Genomic DNA, 27,764 nt, shown 5'->3' on the forward strand with positions numbered 1-27,764 from the left:
TCTTGATTGAACTCCCCAGAGATCACGAAGAAAGCAATGGGGTGCAGAGTCTGGAGACTCACGGTAAGAGATTGGATGATGTCACACGTGGTTGCTGGGTTAGCGGAGGGGAGGATGTAAATAAACAACCAAAGTTGGCATGTGAGAATTCCCTGGGTAAATAGTATGGATGTAGCCCCACAGCTAACAGTTCAATGTCTGTTGCTGCAGAGACGTTCCTTTACTATAATGTGACCAGGGTGGCACCATCTGTTGTTAATAAAAGCGGCAACCTCACTTCCTCTTTTCCTTCTGCTCTCAGATTTATTCCTGTCCAGTCAAAACCTCTGAAAGCTGCCATGGTAGTGATTGGATCCTGAATAAAACCCTGTAGCCATGTCTCTGTGAGTACACAACACTATACTCAAGAAGTCCCTCTGATTCCTCACAAGGACCGCTAGCTCATCCATCTGATTTTCAAGCAATCTCATGTTGCCCAGGATGATAGAAGGGAGATTCGGCTCATATCCCCTCTTCTCCATCAGTCTTTGTTATTTGGACCCAGTTCTCTTCCCCTGTCTCTTCGTTCCTCCTCTGTATACTCTCTGTGTGTGTCAGCTGGTTGTACTACACTACACTCATAACAAAGTCATTCCATGGTGGGTAAAGACTAAACTTCTCTACTAGCATGTTTAAAGAAGGCACAGTTTAAGTAAATTACTGTAGAAAAATTAAACAATTATGACAAAAAAATAAGAAAACGAGCAGGAGAAACTGTAACAGCATCTGCCCCCAAAAAAAGAGATTAAAAAATGAAAAAAAAAAAAAAAGTATATATATATATATATATATATGTGTATTAATATAATAATATATAATATTATATTATATATATGTGTGTGTGTGTGTGTGCGTGTGTATAAGCAACAGTAGGGAAGACACATTTACAGTACTTGACTTTTCTAGGAGAGGGAAGAAGCAAGGATAGACAGAAGCAATGAGGCACATAAAGAAGACAGGAAGAAAGTAAGGGATTGAGGAAATGCTAAAGGTAATTAAATGGGAATATTTAAATACACTCAAATCTCAAACAGTGACATTAGTCAATGTGTGTTTTGATTAATGTATAGGTAGAGTTATTGAAGCCTGTGTGATGAAAGAAGGCCTAAGGCTCCACAATAGCTGTAATTAACTGACAGTGTTAACGTGCAAAGAAAGAGGAGGCAGGCTGACAGCAGAGGATTATCACAAAGTGATGGTACAACTGACACAAATCACATTCTACACTGTGTAACATGTGACAAGCTAATGATGTCTGGGATGTTTGGGATTCACCTTTTAGCAACATATCAATGTCCCAGGAGTTCCAGTGACCTTTGGTTGTTGATGAAAGTCACTTCCCTATCTCCTTTACTTTAGAAACCACAAGATCATCTTTCGTATTTGAAATTCTGCCATCCTAGAGTTTCTTGCTCCACCTCATTGTGAGTCCCAGCATTCTCATTTCTATCTGGTGTCTTCAAACAGCTCAAAAATGAAGAGAAAAGCTAAATTAATGATTAAAGTATGAATGATTCATTAATAAAAATTATCAATAATTTTATTTCTGAGAAGCTGAGAAGCAGCTATTTTTTTGGCTTTTGAACGGACACATTGTCTACACCAACCTCACAGTGAAAGCAGCACAACATCCACATCAGCTTATGTCCCCCATTTGGGTCTACACCGGACCCACAGCACTATTGTTCACTCCTAAAGCATTTTGAAAGCAATCATAGCCTAATACATGATAATGTACTTACACATGTTAGAGGGCAGACATGAATCTAAAGCCTTAAAGACACTTCAGATCACAAGGTTGTGTTCAGACCAAAACTAGCACTGCATCCAAACAGGACAGCTCCCTCATTAATTTCAGTGAGACCACTGTGCTGGTACAGCAGAAGTGCTGTCTGGCAGAAAAATTGGGCCTGGCTCAACTTTTGCCCCAATGCAGTGTGACTTAATACAGCAATGTACGGCACATACAAATCTAATATGTACAAGCTCCCATTTCTGGTTGATTTTAACATTAACAAGTTATTTTACTGTCCGGTGCTGTAAATTCCATTCATAAACATCTGTGCACTAGTACCTGTAACAACATGCTAACACCAAGGCAGTGGTTCAAGGCAGTCCCTGTACACTCATGCCTTGCAGCTTAACATTCTTCAAACTCACAGAACTTTAAAGTAATTTATTTTAATTTTTAATTTAAATTCTAGTGTAGATCTCAGTTTCAAAAGGTACCAAATCTGTCTTTTTACAAGATGATTCAGAAGACATCTAGAATATTTCTGTTTGATAGTATAGTGCAGAATAGTGCATGTACAGTAGCTTCTATCACTATGAAACCAGTTACTGGGAGAAAACAGATTATGCAGGTTACTATAAAATCTGTGATCAACAAATCAGGAGTCAGATTTGTCACCTACCCCCGCCCCAATCTTAATTAGGAGGCATAGAAAATGTATGGCCAAAAGGGAGCTTTTCCCCGGATAAATCTGACTAAGGAAATGCGGTGTCCCTAATCCCCTACCCTGATTATGGAAACCAGGTTTCTCATATGTTTAAGAAATCAGGTTACTGCAGGAAGCAGACTGTAAGCCAGTTACTTAAGTGCTTGTAAACACAGTTGAGCTGAACCAGTTAATCCACAATATACGATATTCACACTGTCAAGCAGTGTGGAATAAGATGATTCTGCTACTTATGTGGAAAAGAGGGGGAAATTTAGATATTAAGGGTTTAACAGTCTGAAGACCTGCATACCCATTGTGAAAGTTATATAGAGTTACATACTGTAGCTCCTTTAAGGAACAGCTTGTGTGCAGTTTGTGTGTGTAGCGATTGTGTTGTCGAGTGGGAGAGATTGAGGGTGTGGGTGTGTTTGGAGCAGAGTATAGCAAGGAAAGAAACAGTGAATGTAGCTGGGAATGTACAGTTTCAGCTACAGATTATCAGTAAATAAGTTACAACTGCTCCCCAAAATGCCAGCCAAGTTCTCGTGTCTTGCTTGCCAACTGCTGGGTAATGTAAACCAGGTTAAACCTAGAGCTAGCAACAACTTTGGCCCTGCTTCAGAAGACAAAGCAGGAACGGTTAACAGTATGATAAAGGTTCCTTGTTATATACAGTGTTTCTCACCAAATGTGCTGTTGGGGATGCTTGAGGTTTAACAAATGAGATAAACGCATGTCCTTTTCTTTCTTACACCTGCAAAGACATTATTTCTTATAAGTTTAAACCTGTATTGTTTACATCCATGTTTACAATCTAATCTAATGTTGTTGGCACATTGCTGCATATCCTGGCACATTACCACTACCTGTAGATCAGGGGAATAGTTTGAAACCATTGGCGGGAATGTGTATAGCATCAACCACAGGTTATCTTTAAGTGGGACTGATATGCGAGGCCTTATGCAGCTGCACATGACTCAATAATATGTGTGATTACAAAATTAGTCTTGCAAAAGCCTCTGTAAAACAAGCTGTAAGAGTTACTTCATAATCACAGCTTGTCAACTACTGCTGTAGTTACAAAAACATAACATCCAATGGTCTGTGCTGTGCTTCATACACTGAGGCTCAGTCAGACAGATGGACAGAAGAAATAAACCCAACACAAACCTGTATATCAGAGAAGAAGTGTGCTACAGGCTTAAGGATGATCTGCAGTCCCTCATCAATGTTTCGTAACAGCAAAATCAAATATTCAACATCCGCCATTGAGACTGAGAGAGACAGACACGTGGCTAACAGTTATTAAGAGAAGAAAGGAGACAGTCGGAGAGAAAACATGTATGTTATGTAAACGTTTATGGGAGGATGACAGAAAAAGAGAACACGAGGAGATAGAAGATGGCAAAACAAAAAAGCAAACTGGAAGAATCTCTTCAATAAAGGCAGAAAGAGAGAGGGAGGAGTAGTTTCTTGAAACAAATGGGTGGACTATTATCAAATTTAAAATAAAGTAAATATAGCAGCTGCCAATTATACAGTATCTCTCCCTCTCCAGCACCACGAGCCTTATCTGCAGAGTAAACTGTGTGAGGCAGCATGCAGAGCTGCTGTTGCCCCCCCACACGTCTCCTCACTCCTTCTGCTTCATCCCACACACACACATACACACTATACAGATGCCATTATTCTAACATTTCCCTCAACACAAGAGCTGCATCAAATACCTCAAATTAGATATATGTACTGTAGTGTTATCATCACTCAACTAAACGCCAGTAATGATGAAATCATCATGAACCCTGGAGAACTTGAACTGTTGATGATGTGAGGACTAGAAGAGAGGAGTCATATAGTCTATCTACAGTACATCATAATAAAAGCCTCCGTTTTCCACTTATGTGTAAGAACTGTCTTGGGATTCATGCTACTGTTTGAATAAATGTACCTCAATAAAAAGATTATGGTATGGTATGCAGAGCCCTCCATACAGGGCATGAGTTCTTACTGAATGATTTGATGATCCTTTACAGCCACAAGATCTCAACTGAACACCTATGGGCGATTTTGGAGCAATGTGTCAAAGTGGAGGCACACATATTATATTTGTTGAAGCAGTTACGAATATGATGTGGGCTTGATGACTGATCAGGCAAAGTTGGGCAAGTCTGGATCAGTTTGTGTTGACAACTGGCAGATAAAATCATACCGTGTCTGGAGTTGACACATTTTTACATTTTAACATTAGCATTTTAACTCACTTTCTATTGGGCTAGATCACCCTGGTAAACAGGGTAGATCACCATTGTAACTGGTGAAGATCACCATAGTAACCTATGCTGCAGGGCTAACGTGCTCTGGAGCAGGTTAACTTAGGAGGATCAGATTACAACCTGTCAACAGCCCAAATACTGACCAATCAGATCACTGGAAAAACAAAGTAATCATTCCTAGAAGGGCCTGACAGGAAAAAAAACAGTTTGGAATAAAGTGACAAATAATAAAGATCAGTAGATATTTTTATAGATCAGTTGAATTGTTTTGCTGTTTGAGGCTTTCAGTGTGTCACTCAGTTTTATAACAGTGCTTCTAACCAAAGGAGGGAGAGTTTATCACTAAATCTCTACATGATGCCAATTATAGCTGCTTTTAATTATGCAAAACTGAACCCTCTGTTGTCTTTTATTAGAAAAATAATCCAGACGGTTAATTAGCTCCAATGATTATAAAAGCAAGATTTCGGTCAGATAGAGCTCATCACGCATGAACTATTTTCGTCCTCTTTTTAGCTTTTTTGTGTTCATCATATTCATAATAGATTGTTAAAAAAATACTTTATAATAAAAACATATGTAATTTCCACACTTATTTATAAACTTAGCCTTACTTTTAATAGTTATTATTATATTATTATTTCTAATGCTTCTAGAGCTTCTTATTTTATTCTAGATTCTATTCTTGTTCTTATTTACATTTCTTGTTTTTTTCCTTTATTTGATATCCAACTGTAGAAAACTGACAGGAAAGGAGGGGAGAGAGAGATAGGGAATGATGTGCAATAAAGGTTCCTGTCCAGAAGAATCAGAATCAGAATTAGAACATTTTTGACGATCCCCACAGGGAAATTATTTTGTTACAATTGCTCAACACTTGGTTAGGGAAAAGTAAGTAAGTTAACAAGTTAAAACTACTAATAAACCACTATAAAACAGCAATAATGATAAATACACAGTAAGTGAATAGAAAAATTTGCAAATGCAAATATGCAAAAAGTAAAAGTAATGAGTGAGGTGGAACGGAAACGAGCAACGTAGATTAACTGTTATTTAACAGTAAATTAACTGTAATGTACAAAGGTAAACTGAATGAAATGTATAATGTGGTCAGCAGTAAATTAATACTGGTTTAACAGCATAGTACTGATGGAGGTGTACAGAGAGGGAGGAAGTTGTATATCTGGATGGCCACAAGAAGGAAAGACCTCCTATGGCATTCTGTTTGTTGAGTCTGTTGGTGTCAGCCACCCTCAGGCTACTGCGTCAGCATTCCACAGCGTAGAAAAAAGCACTGGCCACCACAGACTCATAAAACATTGGTAGCATGGTGCCAGAGACATTGAAGGACTGGAGCCTCCGGGTGGTTAAGGTTAGGGAAAGATACTGTATGGTTTAATACACAAAAAGTACACAGTGACTTGAGACACGTGTTTATTATTATGTAACCAAAACCACCATCTTTCCCTAACCTTAACCACCTCCTGGAGACTGCTGCCATAAAAAAAAAAAAAGAAAAGAAAAAAAACATGCCTGTCAACATAACCTAGCCAGCGATTACGTTGCCACCACAACAGAATTGGGAAATGGAAATTGGTAGTATATGAACTTAATTTTCAGATGACAGGGTTGTCTCTATGCATGATATCATCCAAATTTAACATTTTTCTGTCATTAGGTTTCTTCCCCTTTTTAGCACATAGTGCTGTGTAAGTTAGCATCTTTTTCATGAATATGCATTACGGTTTTGGTAGAGGAACATGCTAGAATTTGTGCTCTCACAGGATTTAAACACTTGCCTGGTGGGACTGTAATCATAGCTTACTTATCACCTGGTGTGTTGTCTCTGTATTTACACAGTTGTTCAGTATATGCTCCTTTCTGACTGCTAAAAAGAAAAAATATGTGTATGTTGGTGAAACCACTGTGTGTGGAGTCCAGTCTTTATAGGTTTCAGTTAGTCTTCAGGTCTGTCCGCAGTTTTAAATAGCGCTCCCATCATCAAAACAGCAATGAGGGAATATATTTTGGAGGAATACTTTTCATCCCTCTAATAGAGTTCCACAACCTGGGGAATCCAAGATGAGGATCACTGAGGCTGTTCTGGAGGTTCAAGGTGGAACAACACACTTTATGTTGGTTTGTCCTTTACTTTGGCACTCATTTGTATTTTACAGTGTATCAGTTGTCTATAGAGTTTAGTACTGTCTGGTGACATTAATGCAGTCATATTCATTTGGTGAACATCTAGAGGAAAATTTAAATGATTTATAGACACACACGCCGTTACTCACCAGTGCGGGTGTTGATGGTGAAGAAGTTCTGTGGGTTTCCACTGATGATGCGGTAGTTGAGCCTGTCAGCAACAGCGGGGGGCGTGGCATCAGGATCCTGGGCCTGAATCTGGATCACAGAAATATCACGTGGAGAGTTCTCGGGCACTGAGGGCCGGTACAGCGGCTCTGAGGTCAGTGGGGCATTATCGTTAACATCCTCCACCTGGACAAACACCTCGATAGTGGCAAACTGGGGAACCACGCCATGGTCACTGGCATACACTGTTAGCCAATACGAGTCCTTGGTCTCGCGGTCCAACATATCGGTGGTGTAGATCACCCCTAGTGGAGGAGACAACGAGAGCAAATGCTTTCTGTTTATTTATTTGTTTGTACTATATTTATCTCTGTTAATTCTCATTATACACACATAGCTTTGAGTGAGTAAAGAACTGGCTTTAATGTACACCTAGTACAAAAAAATATACACAAATTAACGTCAAGAGAGTTTTTAACTGCAGCAGTTCAGCCAATTACCTTTATTTTCAGCCAGAGTAAAGAAACATTTTACTGTGTCATTTCCTTCTAATGCCAGCCATCCTCAACACGACAAGAAGGGAAATGGTGAGGCATCAGGGAGAGAGAAATAGCATGAGGACGTTCCAGTATGAACACACTGCCACTGTAATACACCAACACATCATATGGCCTATAGTATATCCACAGTTTTCACTCTTATCAAAATGTTCTTTTACAAGCTCAAGAGGTAGGTCCTTGTTACCCTGAATATCCCACAGAACATACTGTCAACAGGTTCCATAGGGACTATTTCTTTGGTAGAAAGTAGTTCCTAAGCAAGGTCTGTGAATTATCCGGAGTAATCAGTAAAGTCATCTTCTTATTTCTTTTCACTACTGTGAGCACTGCAATTTTAATTCTGACAAATATATATCTGTCTTTTCACTTCTGGCCAATATATCATAAAACACAGCCATATAGTATAAAACCAAAATTATCAACATAGATACATACCAATTGTTTTTTTTTGTTTTTTTTCCCGATATTTTGATGGATGTTCTTGGTGCTCCAAGAAGCTCTTTGCTTTGGTTGTTGCTCGAATTTTATTAAAAAGTGTAAAAAATGTAGCTACACGTTTGGGCTATGGTGGCTACAGATACACAGGTGACTACAAGAACTGTGAGCATAGTCTGTCAAATTTGATATACTTGTTTGTTGTGGTGGTGATAACAATTAGAAAGATCTGACAGTGAACTATAAATCAGAACCTACATCGTATGTATCTACAGCAGTGCTCCTGTCAACTCTTTGTGTTGACTATAAATTCAGCTTATAGACAAGCAAGGGAGACACATAACCACCGAATGTACTGTGTAACCTTTTAACTAACTAAAAATAACTACCGATGCCATCCACCAGCAAGCCTGGTCCAACATTTGGACCTCTTTATGGAAGGGACAGCGAGTGCTGTCGATAACATTTTCTGAAAAAAAAAAGTTCTCCTCAGAAGATTGTTGAAATTATACCTAGTAACTGCTTCAGTACATTTAGTCCCCTTAATCTGTCTACTGTGAAGGCTACACTGTAATTTTAACTAAAACTTCTCTTGGTTGGGAGTGGATACCTGCCATCGTACATCTGCTCACCTTGTCTTCCAGATCATCTGCCTACTTGTCTTTATAATGATCACCGGTGACTACCAGTTGCTTTACTACTTGTTGCTTCAGCCAGAAAACTCAGAATTTAATCTACTTCTTTTGGTTATGGATATCACTTAAATGGATATCAGATAGATATATTAGTCCAAAATTCTTGTCATATCCGTGAAACATGAAAATACACTTATTAGAAGGCAGTGGCATGTTTCTGATAGCAGAAAAGCTAATAGGTGAACCTTGAGTTAAGATATATATATATATTTAATCACAAATACCTCACAGCAGTTTAGTTCAATGTGGCATAAAAACCTGAAGTCACATGAAAACTGTTGGTAAGTGCCTCAGTAAGACATATGGTTTCATCCTTAAACATTTTGACTTCCAATGCCAAAAATTATTCTGCACTAGAGGGGGTCTCATTCTGGAGTCTTCTCATCTCTTCTGAGACTCTAAAGTTACAGTTAATTGCCTTAACACACACTCCCACTATGTCTGCTATCACTTGACACCATGCTCATGTCTCCAGCAATGAGCTAACCCAGCAGAGCTAAAACAGCCCACCCCATGTTCTAATAAAGGACTTTATTCCTTTAATCTAAACACAGATTGGATGAGTAAACACTTGGCCGGACCACAAGCTTTCAGACAGACCAGTGCGGCTATCAAGGCCAAAGGCAATGTGGTAACACATGATCAAATCCCATGATGCTTTGCCAGTGGGAAGTCTAATCAAAACTCCTGTGACCTCTGAATTCAGTGTATGTTTGTTTGTCTGCTTTTCTGTGGGTTGTGCGAGTCACTGTTTGCGGCAGCTAATATTTGCCTGATGTGTATGTGTGTGTGTGTGTGTGTGTGTGTGTGTGTGTGTGCGTGTGCGTGTGCATGTGTGTGCGTGTGCGTGTGTGTGTGTGTCTGTGTGTGTGCATGTGTGTGTCTGCAACAAGTCCTTCAATTTAAATGACTATAAACTGTAGGTTGCTTCCCTCAGATATGACCTGTGGGAGTGTACCAGCAGAAGATATACTGTATCTTTGTGGTCATAGTAACAATAATACACGAGGTTAAGGTTGTGGAACGATCACAGTCTCTTTAGGTTTAGGCATAGAAACTACTGGTTTGTGTTAAAATAAGTACTTCATCAGGGTGAGAGCTTTGTCATCATGGTTACCATAATAATTATGCAGTTAAGCTTGTAGAACAGTCATGGATAAAAAAACAATGTCCACTATTGGTTTCACAAAGGAAAAAAAACAGCGGACTCCTGTGTGAGACTCCTGTTTGTCGCCCCATCCATCCACCCAAACCTCATCCCAACACAGACTTTGTCATTCTTTATAATACGTCAACTGACTTCCTCCTTCACTCCTGTCATAACTACTACGGCCACTAGAGGTACCCTAACAATAAAACGGAACTATGAGTCGACCTATGAGCTCATTTTTTACAGGACAGTCAGACAGTACGAAGAAAGGATTGCGTGTGTGTGTACACACACGCGCATGTCTGTATTAGAGAGTATTAATCAGCCACTTACACCAGGTAAATATTACCATCAAAGTTGGCTAATAAAAACTACTCAACACAGTCTCATAGACACATATCCACCCACACAAAACACACGCAAACACACACACACACACACACACACACACACACACACACACACACACACACACACACACACACACACACGCAGACTAAAGTATCTTTAGCATGGTAGTGTAAAGCCACCATGCTCCCATGCTTTAGAGGAGAAGCTCGTATGATATTTAGACTGTGTGGAGGCTCTGGAAAAAGAAGACACAACTGAGCATTACAGGAACTTTTACTGCCTCCTGTCCCGAATAAACCCTGCGGTATGTATTGTGAACGTGTGTGTGTATATGTGTTAAGAGAAGTGAAGTGGCAACCTGTTCTATTTGTTTTTCCAACTGGAAATGCTACTGAGGGATTTGCACTGTGTTCAGCAACATCAAGCCCTCAAAGAGCAATTGAGGAGTAACTTATCACTAAATCCATCTTTTTGAGTTAGCAAAAATTGCTAATGTGCAAATGCACACTCATTTCACCATAATTTCAGCTGATTCTGGCCAGTCTACACTGGTCACTGCCATGGCAGTTCTTTGCCGTTTTCCAGAAAAAAGAAATTAATAGTTCTATCTTTTAGACAAAAAAAAACAAAAAAAAACATAAAAAGAAAACCCCCATCAGTAAAAAGCTAACTGCAGGTCTCTGGTGACTTAATCTACAAGAATTCGTCATTGTTTTTAAGATGATCATAACAAGTAAGTACAGCTGTCATATAAATGTAGTAAAAGTTATACCACCTTTCAAAATTACAACTGTAACCTTGAAAGTTACAACTTTCAAAGTTACAACTGTAATCTTGAAAGTTACAACTTTCAAAGTTACAACTGTAACCTTGAAAGGTATACACTTAATTTCACTAACTCAGACCGTTAAAACTTTAGCTGAACTTTAGAAGGTATTTTACACAGAACGAGGACTTCGGATTTTGTGCTTCATCAGTTCCACTGTACTGTAAAAAAGGGGTCCAATCACCTAGAGCATTCACACATAATTAAATCCTACTGATTACAGAGATTCAGTCTTGACCTTGGGAGTACATAGTAACAGTCCAACCTGTATAGAGGCAGTTTATTGTCCAGCTCTTCCCCGTATATAATAGATACAGAATATGTAGAGCTGCAACAACTGATTGTTAGAAAATTAATCAGCAACTATTTTGACAATCATTTAATAAAATTTTCAAGAAAAAATGCATCTCGTTTATTTTTTGCTACTTTGTCTTATGTGATAGTAAGACTGTTGTTCAGAACTAAAAAGTAATTTCAACAAACTGTGATGGGTATTTCTCATAATTTTTTGACACTTGAAATACATTTGATAGACAAAATGAAGCAAGAAAATAATGGCCAGATAATTGGATAATTACTGTTAGTTGCAGCTCTAGCTATAAGGTTAAATTTGCTTCCATTTTTTTTGGCTTTTTATTATTGTTTAGCTGTATATCAACATTTATATCATACAGTATATAACATGAGCTCCTGTTTACAAGCCTGCTTTCCAGTTATGAGTGTGGAATTAACTACAAATGTTACAGGAGTGCTAGACATAAAACACATTGGAGAGCGGGGAGTGACACATTGTGCATTGCTCTCCAATCAGCTTCCTCACTGCACAGAACAGAAGCACTTTCTAATACGTGTCCCAGAAGAGGACATTTTACAGTTAAAATAAACCTTTAAGAAAATACTAATAGCTCAACAGTAAATTTTAAAAAGTTAACTTCACTGGAAATTACATCAGTAATGACATAATGAATGTTATTTAGTAATGAACAGAGTGACAACATAAATACAACAAAAACATCTTAAAGCGGAGATAAGTCAAATAAGACTCATTGACTTACAACTTTACAACTTAGAAGCAGAGTGAGAACTAACTGAAGTAGTGTGTGGTGTTGGAAAGCTTGTATTATGAACATTCAATGAATCTGATTTTTGAGAAATTCATCTTAAAGTGTTAATTTTTTATTATTGTTTAGCTGTATATCAACATTTATATCATACAGTATATAACATTTAAAAGTATATTGAGAGCTTTTGACAATCAGAGTTGAATTCCATGTATGTGTCAACATACCTGACCAATAAATTTTTTAGTGTGTGGTGTGGGCAAGCTTGTATTATGAACATTCAATGAATCTGTTTTTTGAGAAATTCATCTTAAAGTGTTAACTTTTTATTATTGTTTAGCTGTATATCAACATTTATATCATACAGTATATAACATTTATAAGTATATTGAGAGCTTTTGACAATCAGAGTTGAATTCCATGTATGTGTCAACATACCTGGCCAATAAATTTGTTTCACATTCTGATATTCAAGATTAACTCTTGTAATGTAAACGTGGAGATGTGAGAGTTGTATTGAGACAGACCTGAAAAAATCTGAACTTATCCTTTAAAGATTTGCTCATCCACCTGCTGAACCACTTCTCAACATAATCAACTTCTCTACTTTCCTTTCATAAACTCAGAAAGATCAACTTGTATTTTATAAATATAGATTTATAAATACACTGCTTCCATTCATTGCTCACAGGATGAGCTGCTAATGTTGGTCATGAGTGACAAACAGCTTTTAAGTTTCATGAATTTAAGAGAAATTAATGAACCTACCACAACTTACACTTGATCCTATTTTGCATAGAAAACACAAACACTGGGCCTGAATTTTTTTGGTGCTTCTGCTGAATAATTCAAATGCAAATGGCAATTTAAACTATCAACAGTACACGTACTGAAGCTTTCTCTCTCTCTCTCTATGCTGACACACAAACACACACACACACACACACACACACACACACACACACACACACACACACACACACACACACACACACACACACACACAACTGAATGTTCAAGGTTAGTTGTAATTAATTCAGAGTTGCCCTGTGCTGTGTTCTCTCTGCCTCACTGTTCATTCATCTGTGCCTCCTTCTGGCCCCTTGGCTGCACTACAATTAATAGCTATTCACCATGCTACAACATTGCTTATAATAGTCTGAGCTCCTGTTTACAAGCCTGCTTTCCAGTTATGAGTGTGGAATTAACTAAAAATGTTACAGGAGTGCTAGACATAAAACACATTGGAGAGCGGGGAGTGACACATTGTGCATTGCTGTCCAATCAGCTTCCTCACTGCACAGAACAGAAGCACATTCTAATACGGGTCCCAGAAGAGGACATTTTACAGTTAAAATAAACCTTTAAGAAAATACTAATAGCTCAACAGTAAATTTTAAAAAGTTAACTTCACTGGAAATTACATCAGTAATGACATAATGAATGTTATTTAGTAATGAACAGAGTGACAACATAAATACAACAAAAACATCTTAAAGTGGAGATAAGTCAAATAAGACTCATTGACTTACAACTTTACAACTTAGAAGCAGAGTGAGAACTAACTGAAGTAGTGTGTGGTGTTGGAAAGCTTGTATTATGAACATTCAATGAATCTGATTTTTGAGAAATTCATCTTAAAGTGTTAATTTGTATTTAGCTATCCTCTTTTGGGATTTTTGTACCTCTTACTTACTGGTTAAAATATTAAGCAATAGAATATATCTGTAATCTGTGAAGCCAAACTACTGTATCAGCCAGGGGCTGATAATTATCAAAACCGACAGAATGCTAACATTTCAATTCAATTCCAAACACCTGCTCTGTTAAATCCAATGCTCCCTCACATTCCTCATCTATTCACCATAAGCACTATCAGAGATATCAAACAGGCAGTACTGTGTTTTATTGGCCTATTTCAAGCCTCCATAACTTTCTAGCTGCATGCTGTTGCCAGAACCAGCAGCCTCAGTTTCATCAAGTAATGTCAAGCTGTAACTCAGTTCCAAACAGGTTTCTCTTAATCTAAAATCTTAATGGATATACAGTAGCTGATAATGGGAAGAAAAATTCAATCTCATCACCATTTTAACAGTCCAGTAGGAATTGCCATATGGAAATAACTTCGTTTGTCAATCAAATAACTTCAAAACAACTCATATTATATTTAATTAGATTTACATGCAATGGAGTTGTCTGCTCATGTTGGACTCTATCTCCAAGTGAAATCCAAATTGAAGAGGAATCTATCATTTTAGCTAATGCTGTTTCAGACACTTCTTCTTTGGTAAATTAAAGAATCTAGAGCAAATAACTTTCTGCAGTAACCCCTACTACATGATCAGATAAATGCTGTAACCATGTTCTTTAAAGCCAGCTACTGGTACTGCCTGGTCACTCCCTCTGGTGGGACCAGGCCCCTATACAGGGTTTTTTTTCAGAAGGAAGACTGATCTCAAAAGCAAACGGGAAAATTATAATTTGGCACTGTATAACATGATTTAAAACAATGAGATTTCATCATATTCACAACTGTGGATTCTATACAGTACATTACAGTACTACATATCTGGGCATAGTTCATGAGCACAGCCTTATGTGACACTGACTAAGGCTTATAAATTCAGAGTCCAGAAATGACATTCTGCCCATTTATAGTGTCTGAGAGCTTCAACTGAGATTTTCATTTCGTAAACCACATAATATTTTCTAATTTTCCTCTCAAACTTTGCTATCGGATGATACTAACTCAGGGTTGAGGGTCATTTTGTGCCCACTGGTAATCCAGAGTTAAAAAGTTCCATATCTGGCTTCTGACAGATGGTATGGGATTCATTTTGATGGTGGACAGTTTTTGAGTTACCTGTACACATGATCTGAAAATCACATTCAAAATCTCCTCTATCACAGTTATGTTGCAATAGAATTCCTGAGACACTAGAGAAGGGGCATGCTGTAGACCTACATTAATTGTTTAGGTAATCATAACAACATAGTGAGCAAATTTTGCATTACAGATGATTAGATCATTGCAGAACATCACTTCATCCATTTACCGTGAGTTCTGAGGCAGAACAAAGTCTATTCAAATTGACACTACTATAGTCTAAAAAAGCATTTCTGTAACATTGAGACCAATAAGAGAGATGACTATGATAAAATACTGAACTGAAAGAGCTCAACCTACTTCGGTCCTAATGCTACTGTAACTGCAGTGAGGTGTCAGAGTCTTGCCCCCAATGGGTTTGAGGGCTGCCGAGTATCTGGGGAAGTACATTTCAAAAAGCCAGATGAAGGGAGTCTCAAACTTAATTGGGATTTAGGAGAAGATTAATTAAGGCAGTGATTAGCATTTACATTAATCCAAGGGAGTGGAGGCCCTTTGTAATTCACGAGGTAGGCACTCAATGTCTTTTATTGCTGCGTACTCCCAAGACTGCATGCCTTCTAAAGCTGCAGTGCAGTATTGCTTCGTGTAAACACTTACTAGTGTCTGAGTATCACTCTGTGCATTAAGAATGCATACATCATTAGAATTGTCTCTGTAATGAGTCTTTAATAAAGTCTAAATGAGTTAGTCCATGCATTGCATACTAGCCAACCAAATCTACTAAGTGTCTCAATAGCTTCACTCTTAATTTACAGCTCTGCATAATATAATGTACATGGTTTTGGTTTAATGATAAAGCCTACATGTTCACAAACATCACTGTATCTGTATTTGTTAAGACAGTAAAATGTTCGAGTCTGTGTTATTATAAAACCAGCAGTGTTTTGTTTTTTTTTGTAACGAACACTCCTGTATTGATGCACATTGATGTATCTATTCTAAATTCAATCATCCACTACAGTAATGCAGTATAAGAACAGCAAAATCAACTCTCAAACTCACTTTTCCTCTTCTCTTGTGTCTGGTGAGTTTGATTTTTCCATAACAGAACTCATCTCTCCAATGCTGTTCAGCAATAGACACTCACATCTAAGAGCTTCTCAGACTTGCATCATATCATTGTTAAAATAAGAAAAAATATATATACACATTTACTGTGAGAGATTGCCTAGATAAGGCATAAATTATATTGTAAATTAAACATACAATGGGGCTCAGGAGGAAGAGCGGATCATCCACTAATCTGAGGGTCGGTGGTTTGATCCTCGGCTCCTCCAGTCCAAATGTCGAAGTGTCCCTGGGCACGATACCGAATCCCAAACTGCCCCGAAAAAGTTGCCCAGATTACCCAAGAAAATTACATCAATATTCAATAGGTGAATGTGTGTAAAGCGCTTTGAGTGGTTGATAAGACTAGAAAAGCGCTATAAAAGGGCAGAGAATCTGCAGTCTACAACACTATTGTATACTGGATTGGATGTAAAGAACAAGTGGTTTGTAGGGCTACATTATGCAAAATACCATTTTTGTCTTTTAAGAAAATGGACACAAACGTTATTTTGAGTGAATTACATATCAATACGCCTTCCAATGCAAATGAAATTGAACAAATTCAGACAGTGCACTAATTTATTAATTCCATATTTTAAACTACCACAAGGCTTATTCTTGCTTAGACTCATTTACAGTAAAGAACAAAACTGACTACACCCTTGGTCATTATCACTACAACATTTAATAGAATTTAATTTGTTTTTAGCCAAAGCCCAAGAAGAATGAAGCCAATTCATTTGAAAAACAGAAATGTTTGACTAATTAAATTATAATGAAAGGTCCATATTAAAGAACCAACTGAGACAAAAGTCAGTAGGCTAAACCCTTCATTGGTGTGAATCTATTCCTTTATTTTGTTAATATTTATCTTGCCTTCATAGTGCCAATGACAAATGTCACAAGAAGCTGTGGTGTTCACAAATTACTTTATAACCTTGTTCATGCAATTAGCCTTAACTGGAAATCACAGGTGTACCCACTTTTGTAGCAATGAGGTTGCACTTTGGGGCCCGTATTTTCAGTGTCGTCTATCTAACCTGTTTGTTTTTAATTATACACGAGATAAAATATCCTACACTTCAATGGAAAAATAACAAAATAATTATAAGATGATACATTTTTGAATCATTTAGCATTTTAGTGATATTGCACAGGGGTGTACTCAGTATTGTTGTATACTGTATATGAAGCTCACTGAACAAAGGTACATTCAAAGTCAGTCCAAATACAGAGCATTACTGACTGGACTAACCTTAAAGGTACCTTTGCTTAGAGGGTAGAAGTAGAAGAATCACCTGTGGGAAATAAAAGCATTTTAAACTGTATTTTTGGGGTAAAGTCACCAAACTTTTTAAGTGTTTTTTATCAGATTTGACTGTTGATTGTATACATGCAGTTTTGTATGTCCTGGAGACCATTGAAATTGAAGTTATGGCTTTTTCCCCATTCAATCAGACAGGGGCCTTGTCTTGTTAGCCTGAAATAACTGCCCAGGGGCATTGCCAAGATGGCTGCCAAGTGGCGAGACTAGCCTATAAAGACTTTGGTTGTACTTAGGCAACATGCTCTCAGTGACTATGCCAACATGCTGACATTCAGCAGGTACATACTGTATAATGTTTACCATGTCCATTATTATGGTATAGCTTTGCATGTCAGTATGTTAACATTTTCTAATTAGGACTAAACACAGTATTTAAAGTAGTGGACAAATAGAAATTTTGACGCGGTGAAAAGTGAAAGGATCACCAAAGTTATAACAATTCCCCCTCAGGGAAATTATTCATGAATTTCATTGCAATTCATCCAAAGGTTGCCAAAAGATTTCAAAACCACAAATGTGAACTTCATAGTGTTGCTAGAGGAAACATCCAAGGATCACCAAAGTCAGTCGAGCACTGTTCCGCTGCGAACATGAATGTCCGGACAAAATGTCATGGTAACTTATCCAATAGTTGTTGAGATATTTCAGTCTGGAGCAAAGTGGGGGACATACCAACTGCCCAACAGACCGACATTGCCATCCAAACATAAACATATTGTTGTTGCATGAAGAAAGAAACTGAGTTTGGATTTACTGCTCATCACCATCTCTGTCAGTAGAGCCAGAACATTCTCATTTGAGATAAGCAGCAAAGCCAGTGTAATCTGTTGTACAAGCAATCCCCAACCACAACAGTGACAGTGACCGTCTCAGATGCCTGTAAAACATGCATATTCAGAACCAGGCGACTTCCCTTGGTGCGTTAATATCACCTAGACACAGTAGGTCAAAATTTTTTTAACCTCTGCACCTAATGCTGACATCAGACAACAAAAGGTTTTTGTCTTATCAGATGGTCCTTGTGTCATGTTAGTCACAAAGTATTGCCGTGATTTGGCATAGAGACATGGAAGACTACACATTGGACCCCTACCAATCATAGCTTACCATCATTACTGACTTGCATGACGGACAGAGGTGATCTGTGAGGTGCACAAACAACTAACTTTTCTGTATACAAGTATGTAATCAGGGTTTTCTAAAGAACAAAAAGTAGAAACATGACATAATCTTGTCATATACAATCAGCATCACAGGTATATTAGATACCAGTCCCCACCTCCACAGGTCTCCGCAGGTCGAGCTGATGTGAACCAGCAGAAACATCTCTGGCAGGAATACCACTGTCAGAAAGAAGCCACTGTAGAGCTTAGTTTATCTACCAGCCTAGAGTACAGTTTAATAAGGTTACTGTGTATGATGAGCACCACACTGTGCAGTACAACGCTCTACTACCATTGGAAATTTCTACAGAATAAACAAAAAACGTGGACACTATAACATAGACGGGCTTGTCCCCCCATCTCAACAGGGATGAAAGATGACAAGGGAAGTCAAAGGTCAGAGGAGGACGGTGGTGAAGGTGGGTTATGAAGTAAGATTGGGAAATAGTGGAAACAATAAAAATCTAGTTTAATCTGTGCAGTCAATCCTGTTTCTGCCAAACTGTTATTATCTCAATTCTTTACTCAATGTCAAAATAAATCTCACCTCTCACAATACTACTGATGGGCAGGCATCAGCAAATGTAAGACTTCTTTACATCTTCAAAATACCACTTGAAGTAGATTCAAAAGCCATACAACTAAAATAAAGAATCAAACTCGTCTTCTGGAGACCATCAATATCCATAACAGATTCCATGGCAGCCTGATCTGTAATTGTGGACATATGTTACTTTTGATATTTTGTATATTGAGCTCTCTACATATGAACAGTGGCAGAATTGCTTTGCCTCGCATCAATGCTAGCATTGCGCTCATAGTTCAGCCTGTCTCAACTATAATGCTATACTTCTTTGCTATTGTGTGCCGTGGATACTCAGACCGTGAGTGGTGCTGAGATACAGAAAAGTCATTCAGGACAAACATTCAGTTTGTAGAGGGATGGGTTCAGCCTTTTTTACAGAGAGACGGTCTCGCTCTCTCCACCACAGTCAGCATTTTACATCTGCTACCTCATTCATCATTCAGGAAAGGCCAGAGGAGAGAGGGAAGCTGAAGAGATAGAGACAAAAGGAAAGAAAGAAAGAAAAACAGAAAAAGTGAGAGTTGCTGCTCCAGCATTAAACTTAAACAAATAGTGCAGAACCTGCATCAGTAAAATAGCCACATCGTTCTGTGGAGTTTGGCAAGGTAATTTAGGAATCAGCAGTGACTGCATGGAATGGGAGAACTGTAGGTGTGAGAGGTCAGGAGGTCAGTCATGTCAGATTGTGAGGAGGCTATTAGTGAGAAATGAGCAGCAGGAATCCTTTATCAGACTTCTGTTAAACTGGCCTCTCTGAGGGTTATAATGAGTCCTCAGTTAGTCCTTCAGCTATGCGCAGAGATTAGCACCTGAGACCCCACAGGTAAAACCCTCATTAGTCAACTAGCCTCAAAGTGATAAAGTGCTGTGCCACAATGTTCGGAGAGGAGCAGTCTCTATCAGCACGAGAGAGAGAAACACAGCAGGTGATTGAAGGAATGTTGATGTTTTGCTTCCAACTCAATACAATGGATTTAGAGGTGTAGTGGTGCATATAGGAAGGTATATAGTATATACCCACCTCTGGGCAGGGGGATTTACCAAATACCTACTGAAAAATAGGAGGTGGTATACAGTATACCCACCTACCATGACCCTACTACACCACTGAATGGAGGTGACTAGGATTTAGTCTGTGGTGCTCAAAGCATTAAAAATTACATCAAAACAGTTAGATGAAAATAAGAAAAAAAAAAAAAATCAGTAGTATATCTTTACAGAATCATTCTAAAAAGATGTACTCCCTGTATAATAAGGGTTCCCACTGAGGTGTTTTTTAGACCATTTACGGTGGCCTACAAATATTGTAATAGCTGGATCAAAGCAAAAAGTCAGTGTTAACTATCAACACTAACTATTGTTACTTACACATTCTTTCCACACCCTGTGTAGCAGTGATGTTCTGTACATCTGTGCTGGGTAACATAAGTATAGTTTGGGAACGATTGTTATTTCTTTTAATAAAACAGCGATCCTTAAATTCAGGTCCATGACACTTTTGGGTCACAGACAACCTACAATTCAGAGATAATAAAAAAAATTTAAAATTAAAAAATATGTATGTAAAATATTTATTTGAAGTATCTTTTGCACTTATGCATTCTTTTGGCTGCTACTTCAAGTTTAAATGATCCAGAAATGCTTCCACAACATAGTTTGGCAGCTGAATAATGTGGCTGTTTTGAAAGTGAGACTGTTGGTCCTCTTCTCCAAGATATCTCTCAATCCAAGAACAAGCTGCATTCAGGTAGAATGTGAAGAGAACTTTTATTTTCCTTTACTTATGTAAAATCTACTGATTTGATGATTTGATTTGCTTTTTGTTTTGTTTTTTTGCAATCGGTTAATTTAAGCCACAAACAACCAAGAAGGGAAAAAAAAAGCAGAAGGAAGAAGAAATAAAAACTTTGGAGGACAGAGAAAAATGGGAAACATAATTCTACCTTATTTTTACAATTATTCCCTTTCCTCCATGTTTGTTTCTCTTACACACACACACACACACACACACACACACACACACACACACACACACACACACACACACACACACACACACACACACACACACACACACACACACACAAACACAGACACACACACACACAATTATTCCCTTTCCTCCATGTTTGTTTCTCTTACACACACACACACACACACACACACACACACACACAAACAAACATCCTGAGGCAGAATCTTTAACACACATATGAATATATTTGTCCTTCACCTCAATATCTACTTTGTGAAGGTAACTGGCCTGATTGGTGGCTGCCATGTTAACTACCTGCTGCCACTCTGATTTGTAGAGGGGGTGATTAAAAGACTGAGCAATAACAATAAAATATCAGCCTTTTTTTAATCGGACATTAAATGATACAACAGATTGTGTGAATTATACAGGTGAGGGGAGGAGGCAGTAACACAGGAATGAGTAGGTGAGTATATGAAATGAGACAAAGGGCTAAAAATGAAAGGAAAGGAATGGTTTGTGTGAGTTGGGTGAGCCAATGTTTCTTCATTGTCGAGACAAGACAATTTTGCATTGTTAATCCAAAAAAGTATGTGTTGTAATTGCTGTGTTTGGAAACAATACAAATCTGGGGCATCACGCCCGCTGACAGATGTGTGTTTGTAAAGTGTCAAGCTTCAATCTGGGTTTGTCAAGTAGAATGCACTTTTTACTAAATTTAGAGAGAAGCTGCAGCCTGAGGGAGGACTGACTGATGGATCTGTGTGACATGACATGAAGAGAAGGTAAACCCTCTGACTAGGTTCTATCACACCCTGGTTACTAGTGCCTTTAAAAGGAGTCATGCTTTACCATTTTTTAATAAGAAGCCTCCCTGTTTTCTGATCTGCTCCCATTCAGAATTATTCTTGGAAGTGTTAGAAAGTCAACACTACCTCCATGTTTACCTGTTGATTTGATAATATCATTACAATAAACATATCTACAGCACTAATTCAATCAGTACAACAACAGAGTCCCATCATACTCAAAACTCTGCTGCTCTCACTTTCCATTTTTAACACAAATACTATTCTCATCTGCTAGTAAATTCCAATCGCTTCTACTTTTGTTTTTCTTGATAGCTTTTAAGTTATCGTCATAAAACTCAACACTTCCTGCACTTTCACATTAAAAGCCTTCCGACAATACAAGGCACAATCCCTCCCTTTACTGGTGTAAGGGAAATCATGTTTTCTTAATCTATTATTCTGATTTGGTGTATTAAATTGTATTTAATTGTGTGATAATTGTGTAGGATGTTCTCTCTGTCCAGACCGAGTGCATGTGTGTATGTTTCAATGAACTGTTTAAGTAAATAGTACTGTACTCAATGACTGGTCTTGGACAAACTGAAGCCTCTGCATCAGAGAACAGCGGATGGAGTTTGAACTGTCTATGTACGAGTTACATCACAACATGCATCTACCATCTACTTGTGTACGTGACAGCTGCCTGGACTTTCTGCATTTAAGGGCCGTGATTTCAACCTCCTGTGTGTCAGTTTCTTGAAGCCTCCAGGCTGACAGACTGCACCCTATTCGGCCGAATAGTTAGACTCTGACTCTGTTTGCTGACTGTTGTTGGTTGTTCATTTTAATTTGACTCAATACTCTGTAATAAATTCTTTAAATCTGAGTTTGAGCTCAGTGTTATTAATGCATCTGTAATTTCTTGTTCCTCACCATAGAGCAAGAGGTTTTTTTCCTCAACAACTGGCAGGCTTTTATTTTGAAACAAGAACATTTTATTGGTCAATACATTATTACGAATAGGAGTAATGGCCAATCCTAAAAAAAATGTAAAAAACCAGCATTGGCTTCCAGCACTCTTCCTTCAATTCGAGAAAATCAACCAGAGTCAATTCACTTTTTAGCTTTCTCTTTCTTCATCTCCTGTGCAAATGAAAGAGCATACAGCCTTTACTCTGACACCTGCTGGACACACTGCCTCTGCCCTGTACCGTATTCCACCTTTTAACTCCACCTGCTGCAGCATTGATACCCTCCACTACCCACGTGTCTGCCTAATCAGCTCCCCTCTGGGGCTTGTTTACAGTGTGTGTGCCCTGTTGGCAGGTTGTGATTCCTAATTGGTGTTTTCACACAACTCTGAACAAACCTGAAGAACACAGGAACACAAACAGAATGGACACCGAGATGACTGGGACAAAGTCAAAGCAATGAGCAATGAGAATGGATGGGATGAAAGAGCAATGTGGCGACAGTGTGTGTGTTCAAACTGACGGAAATGGAGAGCTACAGAGAGTGCATTTAACAGGGATGTACGAGTGCAATGAACCTTTGTCCTTCATTTGAACCCTCTGCTTTAGAGCACAGATACAGCAGGCTAGGTGCATTGATCATTTGAGTGCAGGAAGTACAAGCATTTGGGAATTTCCTTTAGCGAAATTATATCATCTGGGAATATGAAGTGAAAACTGTTTCTCTTTTGATTCTGAAGCTTCCTTACAGGAGAAACTGTTTTCACAGCTAGCCAATAGCTGGCTGTTATTCAAGTAACATTCTAATTCCTCTGATTCAAACTGACAGTTTATTTAAATGGTGGTGTTAAAGTATATTCACCCATCTGTAAGGTCCTGTGGAGGGACTGGGAGCTGTAGCATATCCCAGAATCCATCACACTGCCAACCGAAGGAGTGTATTCAGCTCACTTGAGCTTCACTAGAAGTCTGTCCAAACCTCCCCACAAACCGATGACATTAAATACCTGCCAGATGTTGAAGCTTGCAGTCACACAAACTGTATGTGTACTGTACGGCCATACAGCAGCATTAAACACAGCGAAAAACAGCACTATTCACTTCTTAGGCCGTGTTCAAACCAGCTTTGGCTCCAAAGTGGACGCAGTATTTCTACTTGTTGTCTCCTGATTGTCACGACAAAAGACAGACGTTGCAAAAATGCCCGATCAAATTTAAGTTTTTTGATATAAGCTTTCTTTTTCTTGAAACAAGCATGTTTGGCTGCCAGTGCAGTTAGTGATTTTCACTTGATATGATCTCTAAAAATAAGTCTGAATGTCCAGCTAGCAGAAACATTATCAAAATTATTTAAAATAAGATTAGTGCTATTCTTTTTTCTAGATAACAAAACATAGGAAATGTCTGTATAAAGCCTTTGTGAACAGGACCAGATTTGAACATACAATCTGAAGGTGGGAGACGTGCTAACCACTGAGCCACCATTCCAACTCACTGCCCACTACAAGATATTAATGGTCTCCAGAGGATGACTCTCAATGTCTGACTTCATCAGGTCAAAACCTTAATTTGTCCAATACTTGCAAAACTAATGACATTTTCATCAGTGTTTCTTGTACTTTGTTTTTAGTACTAAATAACAAACGTCAGCATATTAAGCATGTTAACATCAGCATTTAGCTCATTTAGCACTGCTGCACCTACAGCCTTTTGAAACTTTTGACCAATAATGATGGAGCTACTTTAAAGTTATTCCTTTTTCATTAAGTGTCTACATAATTATGTCTGTCCCCTTCAGATGTGTATTGATTGCTGTAGATATGCTCTTGTGATTTTGTCGGAGTGTGGTGATCTAATTAGTATTCTGACACAATAGGTTTGTAGTGTACCAAATGGGATGTACTGTAAACCTTTTTAAACCTTGGAATTTAGATATTTTGTCTCAGGATAAAGTTGAGAATATACTGTCATGCAGCTGGAATCTTAAAACTTGAAATAAAATGTTTTTGTCTTGAAACTTCAGAGCTTAAAATAGGTGTCAAAGCAGACTGGAGGTCCTGTAACAGATATGTCCTTTGTATCTAGCTAAACAACTCCAAATAATATAAAATTGCTAATTAAGACAAGGCAAGTTACATTTACTTAAACAAAATTAAGTCAAACAGTCATGCATAGTCACTACTAAAACACTTGGTTAAAGTTAGGAAAAGACCAACATTAATAGCTGGTCTGTGAAAGGATGTGAACTGTGGTCATCATGAAAACTGGATGTGCTATACACATCCACCACTCTGACCTCAACACTATTGTTGGCATTGGATATAAAACCATGTGCTACAGAGTCAGCCAAAATGAAAATGATTCATAGAGATACTGGACTGCCAGCATTATTCACACATATAGGCATACCTAAAAGCATTCTGTACATTGTTTCAGCTCATAACTTCTCATCACTTGTTAAAGTCAAATTAAATAACTCTGATGTGTGTATAATATATACAACGATTAGCCCCAACATTAAAACCAGTTACTGATTTGTGGCTGATCGGTGTACAAACAAACTACCATGGCTGCCCCAGAAATTTGTATATTCAACTAGTTGTACTCTTGCAGGCAGCCATTTGTTAAAGGATGACCTTAACTCAAGTAACGCTGATTTTATAACAGAATATAAAAAAAGAGAACTGAATACATTTTTTTTTTCTTATCTCCATCAGTTCAATGAATCTGTTCCGTTGTTTCGTGTAGCTCCCAGCCACTCTGAAAATACAAGCTTCATTAGATCTTATACATAATGAGTTTACATATCCGGTGAGTACAACAGGAACTCACTGAGTTTGTTATTTTATTATGTAACAATGAACAAGGACACTCACACAAGCGCGCACGCACACACACACACAAAAACTATATTTGAACCATGACAGGACAGTGTCTCAAATTCACTCACTAACAAGACCATACATGAAGGTATATATCTGATGGCATGAACACAATAGTACAATGTAATTTTGTCTCTGTGTGTGTTTGTTAGAGAAAGAGAGAACACACACTCCTCTGATTGAGGAGTTTGACCTGTGGGTAAAGTGAGAACACAGTGTTGCAGGGCAAGAGAGCTACAGTCTGAATGTAATTCTTGTCTCTGTGTGTGTGTGTGTGTGTGTGTGTGTGTGTGTGTGTGTGTGTGTGTGTGTGTGTGTGTGTGTGTGTGTGTCTGTGTGTGTGTGTGTGTGTGTGTGTACTATACTGTCTGTTTGTGTATGTGTGTGTTTTGAGATGAGCACACGGTGCGCAGATTATTCACACAGGTTTAATCCCAAGGGCTTTCCAAGCTGCACTGCTCAGTCACTAAAATGATACACTACCAGTGCACAGTGTATGCATACGTGTTGGCTTCCCCCACAGTGAGGGCAAACACAGGCTATCATTACCAATGTTTTGTTTTGTGTTGTTTTTTGTTTTTTTTCCTCAGTGCAGGAAATCTAGACTACATTTTGCATTATGTGTGTCTGTGTGTGTGTCTGTCATAGGATACTTTTGGGGACAGATTTCAATCCAAATTGATTGAATGTTTTCTTTAATATTCTGCTGAAAATGTTTTTAAGCCAATCACAGCTAAAGTTTTGTTTTTTCTTTTTTTTTTTTTTTTACTTGAAAGTAATCAAGTCTAAAGTGTATGAACACTGGCCGTTAAAATATTAAAATCAGCCAAATATGGGTTTAGTCAATAAGCACCAAAGCACCCAAACATCAGTAATTCATGATCATTCCCTACCACTACCTCTACATACACACACAAATGCTCGAGCACACACATACAGAGGCTCAATCCATATCCCAGCTGACACCTCAACACAGCAAAGTACTCAAATTGACACTCGGGCTTCTTCCCAGCCTGCAATTATGATGAATGCAGTTATTAATTTACTAATTATGGTGATAGAAGGAGTGCAGCTCTGTGTAATGTCCAGTGTGTGATTACTGCCTGCTGATGGTTAAACATGTTGCTGTGTGCTCCCTTAAAAAAAAACAGGCAGTAGAAAGCAGCTCCATGGTGTGGGGATTGCACTTTAAAGGCCACAGTCTCAAGCAAGGACATGACAAAGACATGAGTGCCATATGTGCACATCCATTACAGAAGAAACACCTTTAGAGGGTCAGTTCACCCAAATCGAAACAAGACAAGCCATCCAACTGACCTACAGCAATCTTAGTGTTACCTTACCCACATAAAGGTGCATTCAGATCCCTCAGCAGCTGTTTATTCACTACAAACAACCAGCGTGCTGACTGCACAGATGTTTGCTGTTGCCACACAACAACAGCCATACAGTTTCAAGTTTTAAAACTTTCAACTTGCATTGAGAGAACCATCTTTTAATCTTGAGATTGAAAGTTCAACTTAATAGTTCACCTTTGTCAGATATTGTTGGTTCTTCTACACCCTTTTTTGACATTAAATTAATTTAAATTAAGTGAAATAACTAAACTAAACTTAACTAAAGTGAAAGTGGATCTGTCTTTACTCACATATTTCCATTGACTTTTATTGCATGTAATCGCACTGCCTCCAAAATGCACTTCACATTCTGAACACAGTTATGGTTAAGCTTAGCCATATCCAAATTTTCTTTGATCTGCACTAATACAGCCAGTGATACTAGCCCGTTTACCTAGACAGGTTTAAAAAGGTTCTACATGAACCACACAGACTTTTATGTGTGCAACATCCAGCCGAGCATTGCTAGTTCTGAGCTAAGTTAGCTTACTTGTATTGAAGCAGTGTTTTTAAGCTCTCTGCACAGCATTTAAGGAAACCCCTCAGTTTACTCTGATGCTGTGAATGTTTTGTCTCAAGATGTCTTCA

General features: G+C 38.2%; 1 protein-coding gene across 5 annotated transcripts in view; it reads right to left on the bottom strand.

Annotated features, from left to right (window-relative positions):
* fat3a (FAT atypical cadherin 3a) overlaps window positions 1-27,764 on the bottom strand; it is a 132,201-nt gene that overhangs the window by 94,744 nt on the left and 9,693 nt on the right. For all 5 annotated transcript variants that reach the window (XM_040123000.1, XM_040122998.1, XM_040122999.1 and 2 more), the window contains exon 2: window positions 7,048-7,371. In XM_040123000.1, the coding sequence (XP_039978934.1) occupies window positions 7,048-7,371 (324 nt within the window). The remainder of the gene's footprint in view (window positions 1-7,047; window positions 7,372-27,764) is intronic.

The sequence above is a fragment of the Xiphias gladius genome, unplaced genomic scaffold, assembly GCF_016859285.1.
Source record: "Xiphias gladius isolate SHS-SW01 ecotype Sanya breed wild unplaced genomic scaffold, ASM1685928v1 HiC_scaffold_1472, whole genome shotgun sequence".
Classification (NCBI taxonomy): Eukaryota; Metazoa; Chordata; class Actinopteri; order Istiophoriformes; family Xiphiidae; genus Xiphias; species Xiphias gladius.